The sequence below is a fragment of the Miniopterus natalensis genome, chromosome 14 (genome assembly GCF_054644295.1).
Source record: "Miniopterus natalensis isolate mMinNat1 chromosome 14, mMinNat1.hap1, whole genome shotgun sequence".
Taxonomy (NCBI): Eukaryota; Metazoa; Chordata; class Mammalia; order Chiroptera; family Miniopteridae; genus Miniopterus; species Miniopterus natalensis.
The window spans coordinates 9263629-9278695 of NC_142094.1; the positions used below are offsets into that span (position 1 = coordinate 9263629).

Here is a 15067-nt window from a genome sequence, read left to right on the forward strand (position 1 = left end):
AGGCTCTGGCTCCTTCTGTTCTTGCTTCCACATCTACAATACACGTCAGCTCAGCATCCACAAAAAGATCTACCCTCACTCACCCCCACGACCTGGCTCACTTGGCAGTGGCCCTTAGAGGCTAAGAAGATGTGTTCCAGCCCATGCTGGAGGCCCCTGCCTGGCACTGCAGGGGGGACCCCTGACCTGCTCCCCATGCCTCTCCCGAGAGAGTGGCCTGCTTACCTCTCATTTCAGTCTCTGAGGAGCCATCGGACAAGGTCGTCCACTTCTTCTTGTGCTTGCTGATTTCCTGGACTTTGCAGACATAATGTCCTTGATCCGAGGGCTGGAGTGTCAAAACAGAGAGTGTGTAGAGCACCCCACGCCTCTTCTCCAGGAAGCGCAGCCTCTGCTTGTGGGGTTTCCTGCTGAAATTCCCATAGTAATGCACCACCCTGAGCTTGGTCATCTTAACAATCAAGGCCTCCTGGGAGTCGGGGTGTGCAAAAAACCAGCGCACGGTCAGCAAGCTGTTCTTCCACATTTTCTGGGAGACGCGGCAGAGGAGAGTGGCATTTTCCCCCTCCAGGTAGTCAGCCACAGGCCCCGGGGACACAGTCACATTGAGGGCCCCACAGACCTCTGCAGAGAGAAAAGGAAGGGAGACGCTGAGGAAGGCCAGGCACCTTGAAGGTGGACACACAGCGCCCTTGCTCTGGGAGCTGACACGAGCCGCAGGGACAGTGAGGCTGCCCCAACCTCTCCACGCTCACTGTGCGCTCAGGATGGCCAGATGGAAGGCTTCTTTTGGGGGGAGCCTCTGTGGGACCCCATGTCCTCCCCTACAAGACAACCTCATCCATGTAGAATGCCACTGATCACCTGGCCCAGAGGTATTTTTAAATTTTTTTAAATTAGTTGCTGACGTCTAAAATGTAGAATATTTCAGATAAATATTTGGATTTTTGGAATCTCTTAAAAATTCCCAGCCCGCCTCCTCAAAGCTGCTTGGATCAGTTTTGCCACCTGCCTGAGTGGGCAACACTGAGGGCCAGGGGCTGCCTTTCTAAGCACTGTCCCTGTTCCAGCTACTTCAACTGTCACCAAGGCAGGTTACCAGCACCAGCAGGCGTGTGTTAAAGCAGCACCGGGAGCTAGAACCACAGGGCCTCTCAGTGTCCTGCTCTACCTCTCCTGGGACTCAGAGCTGAAGTGCAGGAATAAAGACCAACTGAGCCCAGGAACAGGAGGGGTAAGGGAAGCTCCCAATCCCCCAAAAGGTGCTCCAGAATCCCAGGCCCCATCACTACTTCTTGTCTTTGGTTTCTTAGTAGACCCACCCGAAGCGCTGCCCTGGAGCTCACAGGGGGCCCCTGCCTCTGGCAGGGGGAACTCTGAAAAGATACAGGAGGCCCGGGACCTCCTCGGGGCAAGCAGGGCTATCTTCTCACCAGGAGCCACATCTTGACCTCTGCGCAGCCCAGCACACAACTCGGGGAAGTGCCGTTCCCTGCCCACCCCACTGCATGAAGTGTGCCCAGGCCATCCCAAACCACAATGTTCCCAAATGTCATCTGGTCACCTGAGGGGCTTAGGCCCTGAGGTCAGAGTCACCAGAAGCTCTGAACTCTGGTTGGTGCTGCTGGTAGACAAGGAAGAAGGATGACAAAGACCCTGAGATCTGCCTCTCAGGCTGTGAGCCAACAGGGGGTGTGGTGGGGGAAATGCCACATAACAAACATCCTTCATTGTAAAAATCAGCCAGTAAGTTCATCCTCTTGTATGGTTTCCACTATTGATTTAACAAACTGAACACCCTGAGAGAGATGACTTGAAAGTCAATATTCTTTAAGTTTCTCTCTCACCTCTGAGAAGCCAGGCCCAGCGGATACTGCAGGACCCTGAACTTAATCACACCAGGGAGCGCCTTTTCCACCTACAGTAACATTCACAGGTTCAGGGATTGGGACAGAAGCATCTTTGGGGTTACCATTCAGCTTACCACACTATGACAGTCTTTTGTCACCTTAAAAAAATAGATGGAGGTCAATTCAGAAGAAAAAGGTAGATGCTCGGCTTGACTCTAAGTAGCTTGTGAACCAGAACGCGGTCTGTGTCTACAGTGACAAAGGACAAAGCTGGCCCAGGGGGCTGCTCAGGGGAGGCAGGTCAACAGGAGGCTCCGGAAGGCACGCGCTCCCTGGAACAACCTAAGAATCTCACTGTCCGCACAAGTCACTGACACAGGACAGAGGGAGGAACTGCCCCACTGTGGCCCCTGCATCTCACCCGCCTGGCCTACCCCTTGCCCGTATGCCCTGTTAAACCAGTCCAAGAGCGTGTCCCTGAGGCCCCCGTGGTGGGGGTCCCCGAGGCTCCAGGCCCATGCTGCGGTGACCAGGGGCTCCCGGAAAGAGAGCGCAGCTGACTTCCAGAACTGAGTCCAGCCCCACCCGGCCCCAGGGGCTGGCTCCCCACTGGAGGGAAGGAGAGCTGAGAAAGCAGGAAATTGAAACAATATGGGTGGGATGAGAGCAGGGCTGGGCGCCCGACACCCCAGTCTCCTCCTATTAGCGCTGCATGAAGGACGGATTATTTACAGTGACTGAAACCAGGAGAATGTGCCAAGTGCTGGGTCCCCACAGGAGGCCAGACTCCATCCTGGAGGCAAACTAGTAACCCTTCCACTTCTGCAGCTCAGGCCAGGAGTCGCACTCCCACAAGAGGGAGCCGACTGAACCATCCCCCAAGACAAACCCTCCTTCCTCTCCACTGTGTGCTTCTCTGCCTTCCTTATCCCCACGTTCCCTCACAAACGGCTCCTGCATGATTTGCCCATTGAAGTGCAAAGATCCCTGTTGCGGGATGAACTGGGTTCCCTCCAAATTCGTATATTGAATCCCAACCCCCAGGACCTCAGAATGTGAGTGTACATGGGGATAGGACCTTTAAAGAGGCGATTGAGTTAAAATGAGGCCATTGGGGTGGACCCTAATCCAACACGATGGTGTCCTTACAAGAAGAGGACATTAGGACACAGGCACAGAGGGCAGACCAGGTGAAACAGAGAAAGCAGCCACCTACAAGCCAAGGGGAGAGGCTCCAAAGAAACCAACTCTGCCAGCACCTTGGTCTCAGACCTCTGGCCTCCAGGACTGCGAGAAACACATGTCTGTTGTTTAGCCACCATCCTATGGGACTTTGTCATGGCAGCCCCAGCAAACCAGCACAACCCTGTTCACAGCAGGCGTTTCAGCCCTACCTCTGCCACCCGCCCAAACAGTCCCTCCCGCTTTCAGCAGGCGGTTATGGGTGGCATGACTGAGACTGTGGTGCTCATGGGCCCCGCGGAGCCTGAAAGCTGTGCTGGAGGACACAGGCTCTCAGGCTGCGGGGGTCCCCGTGCCTGTGATGAACATTCCCAGAAAGTCAGGTGCCCCAGGATCACAACCTCCGCTAGGCACAGGAAACGCCTAACTGACGCCCAGGAAACAGCCAAGGGCATGCGGCTGGGAAAGGAGGCACCGCAGGAGGGAGGGGAGAAAACGCAGGTGGAGGAGCAGGGCCTGGCCAGTGTTACATCCTAGGAGAGCTGCCCGCAGCTTCTGCACCGCAGTCAGGCCTCCCACGGCTCAGCAGAGAGCACAACCGCAGGGGTCCGGGCCCTGGGGAGCAAAGGCACCACCAAAGCACAGCGTCAGGCGGTGTCCCTGGGGTCTGGGCCTTTCTCTTCTGGGTCTCAGGCCGAAGAACAGAGCATGCACACCCCGCAGGGCATGGGCCGAGCCAGCTGCGGGACAGGGGAAGCAAGGGAAGGGAGCAGCCCCGGGCAGGGCAGTCTCCTTTTTTCTGGCTTCGGAGGGAAAATTGTCCAAGTCTGGCCCAGAGAACTAAATTTCTTGCTTTGTGACCCTGCGTTGCAGGAAACTGCGGTGGTAGGAAGCTGCTCCCACACCCCCAAGCCCGGGAACCTCCTCATCCAGAGCTCCAGTTCCCCAGCCTGTGCCTCAGCTTACGCTCGTTCACTCACTCACGCAGCACACACTTGCTGAGCACCAGCCACGTGCTGGGCACTGTGAGGAGAAGACGGCCTCCCTAACCTCGTGGGGCCTTCAGGACAGTGGGGAAGGCAACAGGTCATCAGGAAAAAGACACAGGAACATGGGACACAAGCAGCATCACACGCTGCAGAGGATACATGATGGGCTCACACAAGTCAGGGCAGGATCCTGATCTAGTCTATGGGTCAGGGAGCAGACCCTGGGGAGGTGATCATGAGCTGAAGGATACGTTGCACATAATGACACAAAATTCAGGGCAGAAGGAATGGCCTTCCCGGGAGAGGGTCCCACCTTTGCAAAGACCCTGAGGCAGGAGGGAGCAGGTGCAAGGTGGAAATAGAGAGATCAGTGTCCTCTGGTGAATTCCGCTGCCCCGTGGTCCATGCAGTCACCTCTGCCTGCAGATGGATTTCAGGAGGGGACTTCCCACAGCAATCAGGGCCTCCGAGGCCAGTTCTTATAGGAGGAATATGACAGCGTGGGCAGGAAAGAGACTGAACCAAACAGAGGGACAGGATACTGCTGCAAGGAACCTTATTACTTCAATAAGCACAGGCTCCATTACTTGGTTGCCCTGGGTGCCCCATGTGAGCTGGGCATTGGGCTGCTCATGGCACCAGGCCTTCCCAGTGGCTTGGTGGGCTGGGCGAAGAGCCAGGGGTTGGCATTCAACAAAGCCAAGCTGGAAACCTGGTTCTATTAGGAGTAAGGCCCTCAGACCCTCAGCTTCCTCATCTGAATAATGGGAAGATAATTCCAATGGGAAAATAACTTTAAAATACCAACAGTTTACATGCCAAGAATTGAGCAGGTAGTGACAATAAATAGTGGCACGGTCACACAGAGCCCTATGCTTGGAGGGGCCCCCTACTTGGTTTAATCTCCTGCCATTCTCTGGAAGTTTTAATAATTTTTGAGTAAGGAACCCCATATTTTCATTTAGCAGTGGAGCCCACAAAGTGCACATCTGGTTCTGGCTGTAAGCAAACATTCAAGTCCTGTGGGTGAGACCCATGACGTCTAAACCTCCATTCCCATTTAGATAATATTTTCTAACAACTCAGAAGACAGCCTGAAAGGGCACCAATGCAGTCAATAGTACATACCTACTCATCTAGCAAACATCCTCTCCTCACAGGGGAGATGGCAACTTCCCACAACCTCTCCTCACCAGGGAGATGGCAACTTCCCACAACTTTCCCTCACCAGGGAGATGGCATCTTCACACAACCTCTCCTCACTGGGCAGAGGGCAACTTCTAGATGCCGGGAGTGTAGGACATGTAATGGAAACAAGGTACAGCTGTGACTGGGATACAGAAGTGGGCACAGCCTGCGTCCCTCTCCTCCGACCTGGCCAGGGCTGTGCTGATGGCTCTGTGCCCTGTGCTTCTCTGTCCTGAGGAGCCTACTCCACTCATTTCAGGGAGCCAGGAGCCTCTATGTCTACAAGGAATGCAAATTGTGTGTACCACTCAGCAGCAAAAATCTCATTCTTATTAAATAGTCTGAATTCATGACAAATAAATCTCTAAAGATACAACGGTATTACTTAAAAACCCATGGCACTAGCAGCCAGCGTTTGTAAGCCCAGCACCTGACAAGCTCAAGCTCTCACCCAGGACATGCACATGCCGTGACCAGTGAGGAAGACCGGGAGTGAACTCCAGGCCAAGTACTGTTCTAAGCACTTTAGATGTACTTTCCCAATTTATTTTCATACTATGTTTACCCCCATTTTACAGACAAGGGGGCTGAGGCCCAGAGAGGCTAAGTAGCTTGCTCATATGCTGAACGTGGCAGAGTTGGAATTCGAACCCAGGCCATCTGGCTTCAGAGCCAACTCTCAACCACCACTCTGTACTACAGTGTGGCTTCTACTAAATATTTTGCCCCTTGGCTTGTTTTTCTGTAAAATGAGAGAACCAGGTGACTGCTCAGGTCCTGCTCTGTCCCAAAATAGAGAGGTAGGAAAGTTCAAGGGTTAAGAGTCCAGACTTCTGTATAAAGTGGCTCCACCAGGCCCTCCCTTGGGGATGGTGACAAGGAGTCATGGGTGAAACACTTAAAGAGCGGGGTAGCAGGAGCTGTCATCATTACCTGAGGTACAGCCTTGCCCACAGCCAGAGTGGACTCTAAAGAATCTTAAATTCCAGCTGAGGTCTCCTGGAAACATGAGAATATCCTTGACCCCCAAAAAGCCTTTCTCTGAGAGCGCCCTCTCTGACAGAACCTAAGATTAGGAAAGTAGTCATGGAGCCTGAGGGACAAAGACCCCTGTGCCCTATTGTGTCCCACTGGCTACTCCACACAGGCCACCAAGAGCTCAACTGACCCAACCATTCCAGTCAAACCTGCAGCCTTTGTCAGCCAGGACAGTGACAACCCGAAAAGGAACATTTCCCTCAGTGCTGATCTCAGGTTCACTGGAAACCCCGTTACTCTGGCAGCCAGGGGACAATGGTGAGTTTCTTCCCACCACGATGATCCAGGTCACTCCTCAGACTCTGGTCTGTGCTATTCAAAGGCCAGCTTCACTACTTAGTAGCTGGGTCACCCTTAGAAACTTACTTAACTCTCACAACCTTCTTGTTTACGAAAAAGTGGCAACACAGCTGAGCCAGTATGAGCAGAGTCTAGAGCCTGGTTTCCTCAGTTCAAATCCCAGCTCCACCACTTGCAAGCCTTGTGACTTAAGGCAAATCAATTCTTAGGCCTGGGCCTCGGTTTCCTCATCTGCAAATTGGGAACTGTTAGATGGGCCAGTACAGAAGCCAGGTACAGAAATTCGGGTACAGAAACTCACCAGGGCAGGAAGCCCCAGGTGTCTAGCAAGAGGCAAAACTGGGAAAACATGAACCTTGTCCCCAGGGTAACCTCTCCTCCCCTAGTATATCGCTGGTCACGCAGCTTAGACCCCTTGAGCATTTCCTCCCTAAAGACAGCATCTAGGCTTCAGTTGTGTTTCAGCTCCAGGTCCAGATAAGCAGCAAAACCAGACAAGTGACCTGTGGCTGCCTCAGGACCAGCTACAGTGACTAATGACCCCCTGCCCTGGCACTGACCAACCAGTGGAGACCACCACCCTGAAAGAGCTCACCTGGAAAGCTGATGAATATTCTTTTGAGACCCTCCCCTGACACCTCCCCTAAGATTCCCACCTTCCTGACAGATAAAAATGCTCTGGACAAAGGACCCAGCGCCCGTGGGAGCACGCCATCTCCATCTCCATGCCCCGCCCTCCCTCCAAGGGGACCCCATGAGGCTTGCAGCCAGGGCAGCGATGGGCAGCAGCAGCTCACCCCGGGCTTGCCCCCGACCCTGTCTCCAAGGCCCCTTCTCTCCGCCTGTCAGGGAGCCAGAGCAGCCCCCCAGGCTCTCCTGTTGCCCCTTCTGTGTCTTCCTAGTTTCACTGGCCCGAGTCTACTTTTCCTGCCACCATGGCCCCCATACCCTTTGGCACCCTGCCCTGTAGCCCTTCCCTTTGGGTACCCCACCCCCCTTCATCCCACTTTCTTGAAATAAATTCAATTTGTCTTTATTCACTGTCTGAAACGGCTACTTAGCTGCTGGAGCACCGGCCTTAACCTCTCAGCACAACAGCACCTCCCACTCCGGGCGGTTTTCCCAGCGGGGGGAGCGCGGGCGGACTGACGGGTCCGGCAGGTACCTGGCTTGCAGGCTGCATCCCCCGTCAGGGAACGGGCTGGAGGCGGCCAGTCGGCTCTCTCCCACCTGTTTCTCTCTCCCCCCCTCCACTCTCTCTGACAAGCAATGGAAAAAATATCCGGGGGGGGAGGGGGATTAAAAAAATTTTTTAAATAAAAATAGCGCCTCCCTCCGAGGTCACTGGCAAGTTCACCGGAGTTACTGTCTGCACCTGGATAGTATCTGCCCCTGCCACCGTTACTCAGGCGTTGCTGAGGCTGAGCCCAGCAGGCTTCCCGGCCGACGGCGCCGGTGCGCGCTCCCCTGTCCCAGCCGGGCGGCCCGGAGCGGGGCACAAGCCTCTTCAGCAACTTCGGGGGGAGGGCAGGCGCCCAGGACGCGAGCCGGCGGGCGGGCAGCGGCCCGGGGCTGGGCTCCGCGACCCGCCGCCTCGCCGGGCCCGGCCCGCAAAGGCCCCCCCCCCCCGCCCCGCGCGGCGGGACGCCGGGTCCGCGGGGCCGCGCGGAGGGTCAGAGGGAAGGTCTGCCCGGGCCGCCCTGCCCACGGCGCGGGTCCGGGCTGCGGGGGAGAAAGGAACCCCCCACCAGGGCTCGCCCCGCCGGCGGGGCCCTTCCGCCGGCCCGGCCCTCGGGGGCTGCCCTGCGCCCCCGGGGAGCGCCGGGAGGGAGGGGCGCCCCCTGCCAGGCGCCCCGGCGCAGGCACCGCGCCCCCGGCCGCCGGCGCGCACGGGGCGGGAGGCCCGAGGCGCGGGGCGTCCTCGCCAGGCCCGGGCCCCGCTCCCCGCGCCCCGCGCCCCGCCGCCCAGACGCGGACCCGGCGCCGCCGCCCGCCGCGCTTACCCGGGGCCGGAGCCCTGGCCAGCAGCGCGGCCGCCGCCAGCGCCAGCAGCCGCATCGCCCCGCCGCCGCCCGCGCAGTGACGCCGAGCGCGCCCGCCTCCCGCCCGCAGGCGCCGCTCAGCCCGCCCCGCGCCCGCCCCGCGCCCGCCCCCGGCCCGGCCCCGGCCCGCCCCTGGCAGCCGCACCGCTGGGCCCGCTGGGGTGCCCGGGGCGCCCTGGGCAAGGGCGCGCCCCCCGCGATCATCAGCTCACGACCTGTGCGTGTCTCGTTTGCACCAGCCCCATTTCACAGATGAGAAAACTGAGGCTCTGAGAGCTGATGGCGGGGCACGGGAAATGCGCAGCTGCAATGGGACTCCCAGCTGTTAGCATCACAGACACAGTTACTGGTAAGGGGAGGGCGTCTTCGAGCTTGCAGGTGGGGTGGGGTGGGGGAAAAGTACCAACCACAATGGCTGCCCCTGTGTGAGGCTAACCCGCTGCCCATGGACCCCTGCCATCGCTCCACAGAGACACTGCCCTCAGCTGGGTGTGGAGGTGTCAGGGATGGGGGCCCTTGCAAAATGAGAGGGTCCACATGGCCAAGTTCAGAGTGCGGACACTATCAAAAATAATGACCACTTAGGGTGGCTTCAGCCACAGCCTGGGCTAGGTACTTGGCACCATGTCACTGAGAGACCCTGGGACAGCTCCTTAATCTCACATGCCTCAGATTCCCCCATCTGTGCCATGAGAAAATGGACATGTCCCTCATGGGTGTTTAAGAAAATCGAGTTGAGACAGTTCCAGGTAAGGCCCATGAATGTCAGCTTCCTTAGTATTATCACAGATAAGGGAAGTGGAGGCGGGGAGATGAAGGAGCTGACCTAAGTTATAACAGCCAGGGGGTGGTGGCAAGGCCACTCATCCCAGGCCACTCTGAACCAACACCTGGTCTCTTTACCATGCTCTAAACTTGGGGTCTGAGCCCAGCTGTGTGTTAGTCCAGGGTCTCCAGAGCACGGTCTCCAGGAGGAGGAATGCTCTGTGCGTGACTGCCAGGGAAGGTCTTTGAGGGATTTGGGAAATGGTGGGCCCTGCTTGGGACAGGGCGCATCGGGGAGGAGAACAGGGTCTCCATACCCTTCCCTCTAAGGGCAGTGAGGGATGTGATATTGCCCACTAAGGCTGAGTCCCAGGCCGGTGGCTGCAAACCTTTGTAATCGTCCAAATCCCAGACATTTTCTCAGGTCCTGGGACTCATGGACCTTATAAGGCTCTTCTAGCTGGGAGACTCTCACAGGGAACAGGGCCCTGCAGGGACAGGGCTGACCATCAAGGCAGCCAGACTGGAGGGAGTGGCCCCACTTCTCAGCCAGGCTGGTGAAAGGACCTCACCCCAGGGTGGTCTTTCCTCCCCTGGCATATCACTGGTCATGCAGCTTAGACCCCGAGACCTTTCCTCCCTAAAGATAACATCTAGGCCTCAGTTGTATTTCAGCACCAGGCCCAGAAAAGCTGCAAAACCAGGGAGGCAATGCCAGGACCAGCTGCAATGACTAATGACCCCCTGCTCTGGCGTTGACCAATCAGTGGAGAGACCACAACCCTAAAAGGGCACACCTGGAAAAGCTGGTGAAAATTCTATTGAGACACTCCCCTGACAACCTCTAGCCTTTATAACCCTCAAGACAAAAGACCCAGCACAAGCTCTCCCTCACAGGAGCACACCAGGACCTTTCCCTTCCCCCTCTAAGGGACCCCACAAGACTTGCAACCAGGGTAGCAATGGTCAGTGACAGCTCATCCTGGTCTAACCCCCTGAACCTATCCCCAGTGCCCCCTTTGCTCTGGCTCTCCAGTGATCTAACAGCATCCCTATCTTGGCTCACTTATTTCCCATAACATTCCTAGAGAGCCAAAGCAGCCCCACCGAGTCTCTCATTGATTCTTCTATCCTAAGCCCTTCTTTGTTTCACTGTCTCCAACTTTAGTAAATGTGCTCTCAAAATCATCTGGACTCGTATTGTGAAATCTTTCCTGCATGAAGTCAAGAATCTACACATGACAGACTGGCCCGAGGCAGACCTGCTCCAGGCCTGGTCCCCTTTCCAATAAAAAGATGAATGGAGGGACAAATAGGAATAAAGTCCCAGAGGCCCTCAGATGCCTGGCCAAGGAGTTTGTACCTCATTCCAATAATGGTGGGTGCCAATGGAAGAGGGGAGTTGTCACAAAGTATTGTGAGAGGCCCTTGCTGAGTAGCTCAGCTGCTTAGAGCGACGTCCCAGTATGCCAGCGTTGCAGGTTAGATCCCTGGTCAGGGCACGTATAAGAATCAACAATAAATGCATAAATAAGTGGAACAACAAATTGATGTTTCCATCTATCTATCTCTATCTCTCCCTATCTCCCTTCCTCTCTAAAATCAATTTTTCAGCCCGGCCTTCATGGCTCAGTGGTTGAGCATCAACCTATGAATCAGGAGGTCATGGTGCAATTCCCAGGCAGGGCACATGCCCGGGTTGCAGGCCCGAGCCCCAGTAGGGATGGTGCAGGAGGCAGCCGATCAATGACTCTCTCATCATTGATGTTTTTCTCTCTCTCTCCTTCTCCCTTCCTCTTTCTGAAATAAATAAATAAATGAATGAATAAATAAATATTTTAAAAAGTGTTGTGGGAGTTCACAGCTAGTCACCCTAAGATGTGCCTCAGTGGTATGAGGATTGTTTTGAGCTAAGGGCAACTTCAGCTGCAGGCTCAGGAGAAACTTCTGCTCCTTCCTTGACTTCCTGGAAAAACTTGAATCAGGAGCCTTGCCCATAATGGAAGATTATCAGAAATAATCTCTCTTCACCTGTTTGTAGAGCAGGAAAAACTTCTACTTACTAAACATTCGCCCGTCTTATCATTCTGCGATGACTCTTTGAAGCCCTCAAGGCACCTTATCTCATCCCTGGCTCAGGCAGAGCAGAGACCATTAGGGAAAGTGGCTACATTGAGTCTAATATATCCAATGCTGTTGACAAAAGATCTAAGAGAAACGTTGAATTTTTTTTAAATTTATCTTTATTGTTGAAAGTATTGCAGATGTCCTCTCCCCCACCCATTGGTCTCCCCCACCCCCAGGCCTTCCCTATACTATTGTTGGTGTCCATGGGTCATGCATATATGCATATAAGTTCTTTGGTTAATCTCTCTCCCCCCCCACACACACACACACCCCGCCTTCACTCTGAGATCCCTCAGTCTGTTCCATGCTTCTATGTTTCTGGATCTATTTTGTTCATCATTTTATTTTGTTCATTAGATTCCACGTATAAGTGAGATCATGTGATGCCTGTCTTTCTCTGACTGGCTTATTTCACTTAGCATAATGCTCTCCAGTTCATTCTATGCTGTCCCAAAGGATAAGAGATCCTTCTTTTTCACAGATACATAGTATCCATGGTGTAAATGTGCCACAGCTTTTTTATCCACTCATCTACTGATGGGCACTTGGGCTATTTACAGATCTTAGCTATTGTAAATTGTGCTGCTATGACCATAGGGGTGCATATGTCCTTTCTGATTGTTGTTTTGGGTTTCTTAGGATATATTCCTAGAAGTGGGATGACTGTGTCAAATGGCAGTTCCATTTCTAATTTTTTGAGGAACCTCCATACTTTTTTCCATAGCGGCAACACCAGTCTGCATTCCCACCAGCAGTGTACTAGGGCTCCCCTTTCTCTACACTCTTGCCAGCACTTGTCATGACACATGTTGAATTTTAAAGTATGTGAGGGGAGGGCCAGAGAAAGATAACTGGCTCCTCCTCGGGCCCCTGTGGGATGCCATGGGCTCAGATGCCATTGTCCAGGGCCAGTGCTCTGAGGTGGGAGAAGGGCTGAGTACTGAGCCCTAGAAAATCTGTTCCTACTCAGTGCCCAGCACATGGAAGGATTATCAATAAATAATTCAGGGGTGCATCAGTGATTTATTAAATGGAGAAAGAAAGGAAGATGAATGAGTTTGCTGGGGCTGCCATAACAAGATACCACAAACTGGGTGCTTAGAAACAGAAGTGTATTGTCACAGCTCTGAAGGCCAGAAGTCTGAGATGAAGGTGTCAGCAGGGTCAATTTCTTCTGGGGCCTCTTTCCCTGGTTGGTGGATGGCCTCTTCTCCTTGGGTACTCATATGGTCTTTCCTCTGTGGGTGTCTGTGTCCTACGTGACCTAACTTCTTCGTGTAAGGACACTGGTCATATTAAGATTCACCCTAATGAACCCATTTTAATTTAATTACCTCCTTAAAGGCCCTATCTCCAAATAGTCACTTTCTGAGGTACTGTGTATTAGGACTTCAACATATGGATTTGGAGGGACACAATTCATTCCATGACAGGAAGGAAGAAGGGAGAGGAGGAAAGAAGGTACGTATTGAGAGTTCAGACGAAAAGGGGCTGACAAATGGAGATGTGGATGGGAAGCCAGGAAACTACTGTCCCCTGGAGGCTGAGTCACGAAAGTCAGCTATCAAAGAAAGGGGCAAGATGACTGATTAGGTGGAAGTTGCAATCACCTACTCTAATGACCACATCAAAATTACAACTAAATTATAGAACAAATTGGATAAACAACTGAAGACTAACTAAACAGAATAGCTAAATAGAAATCATCAGTAGAAGACACATTGAGACTGGTAGAAGGGTGGAAATGTGAAGCAGACTGCCCTGCACCTACATTTGACAGTTGAGAATCCAGAGGGGCATGTCGGCTGCAGAGGTGCCCCAGGGAAGTGAGGGGTCTCAGCCCCAGACTTGGCTCCCTAGCCCAGAGCACCAGAACCATGAAGAGGAGCACACATAACATCTGACTGAAAATCAGCATGATTCCATCCACACAGGTAAGATGGAAGGCTGCTGGAAACCCAGGCATTCTCTTAAAGGACCAGTGCACAAATTCTCCCTCTTAAGCACTTATCCTGGGCTACATTGTAGGGATGGCAACTGGCACGGTTCCCAAGTCATACAGGGAGAGATTGAGATGTGTGGCTTCAAGGCAAGGGCTAGAGAGACAGCCTCCAATAGCCCTGTGTTGAGTCTTCCTACAGCATGGCCCACGAGTGCCATCATTCCTAGGTTAAGCACTCCTCCTCACAGTGCATTAGCCTAATGAGTACACTAGCTCCGCCCTGACAACTTGCACAAAGCTAGGGATCTGTCAGCAGCAGCCAGCCTGGGCCCATGTTGCAGTCTTTTTTGAAAAGCTCTCAAGAAATCCTGGTCAAGTTTGGGGGTGCCAGAAACACACAAGCAGAGACTGAGTTGTGTGACTTCAAGGTGGTCATTGTCTTTCCACATGCCCCACCTTTTCTGTGTTAAGCCCTCCTCCACACTGTCAGATCTTAATCTGCTTTATCCTGGTGAACTCTAGTAGCTTCACCCTAATGACTCCCTGAGACCCCACAAAGGTCCCAGATGGATCTCAGCTGGCCTCCATGTGCTCTGAGAATTTTGCTGAGTAGCCTCAGACCCAGCACTGGTGCTGAGATTGGAAATGTATTAACTGTGAACACCACTCTCCCCTACCTGCCTCATACAACTCGTGTACCACTTGAGGCTCTTTCAGTAGCTGAGCCTAATAGGCAGCTGGCAGGTAGCAGCAGATTTCGACTCACCTGTCCCAGGCCAAGTATTGAATGCAGCCAGAATAAGTTCACAGCTTGGCCCCTCCAATGTGCACCCAGGTCCAGCAGAGACAGTGACCAACAATGAATAGCTTTATAGTTCCTAAGAGGTAGCCCATGGCTGGTCACAGGCAGTGGCTGACATTGACTTGCACTTGAGTCCCTCCCAAGAGGCCTCAGAAACAACATATTCAGGGGCTGGATTCAGACAATAAGAGAACACCACCTGATTAGCTCTACAAGCAGCGCACACAAAACAAGGTTTCAGCAAGCATCAGACCCTGCTGGGGCAAATTCTGCAACATGGGCTTAGCCCCTGCACAGAAGCTAGTACACTGTAGTTGTGGCCAATCCTCACAACCAGCCAGCCAGAGGGTCAAACCACCCATGGACATGCCAACAACAATCAAAGCTTAACTACAAGAGGGCACATATAACCCACATGAGGTACACTTCTAAAGCACCTTTGTGTTCAGGCTCAGGTGATCAGGGAGACTGTACCACTAGGCCCCACAGGACACGTACTACACGAGGCCACCATACCAAGACTGCAGACATAGCATTTATATGTAATACACAGAAACAAACACAAAGAGGCAGCCAAAATAAGGAGACAAAGAGCCATGCCCAAAATGAAAGAAAGGGAGAAATCTCCAGAATGAGAACTAAATAAAATACAGACAATAAATCTACAGATGCAAAGTTAAAAAAAAAAAAATGGTTATAAGGATGCTCTAAGAACTTAGAGGATGAATAGAGAAACTCAATGAGAACTCCAGCAAAGAGAGATTAAGCATAAAAAGGACATAGAAACCTTAAAAACAAACCAGTTCTAAATGAAGAATACAATAACTAAAATGAAGAATACA

At 53.3% G+C, this 15067-nt stretch overlaps 1 protein-coding gene across 1 annotated transcript in view; it reads right to left on the bottom strand.

Annotated features, from left to right (window-relative positions):
• VSTM4 (V-set and transmembrane domain containing 4) overlaps positions 1-8605 on the bottom strand; it is an 85426-nt gene extending 76821 nt beyond the window's left edge. Inside the window, exons 1-2 of the mRNA XM_087824233.1 lie at positions 8551-8605; positions 226-624 (exon numbers count right to left, since the gene is read on the bottom strand). Of these exons, the coding sequence (XP_087680359.1) occupies positions 226-624; positions 8551-8605 (454 nt within the window). The remainder of the gene's footprint in view (positions 1-225; positions 625-8550) is intronic.
• Positions 8606-15067: the final 6462 nt, after the last annotated feature.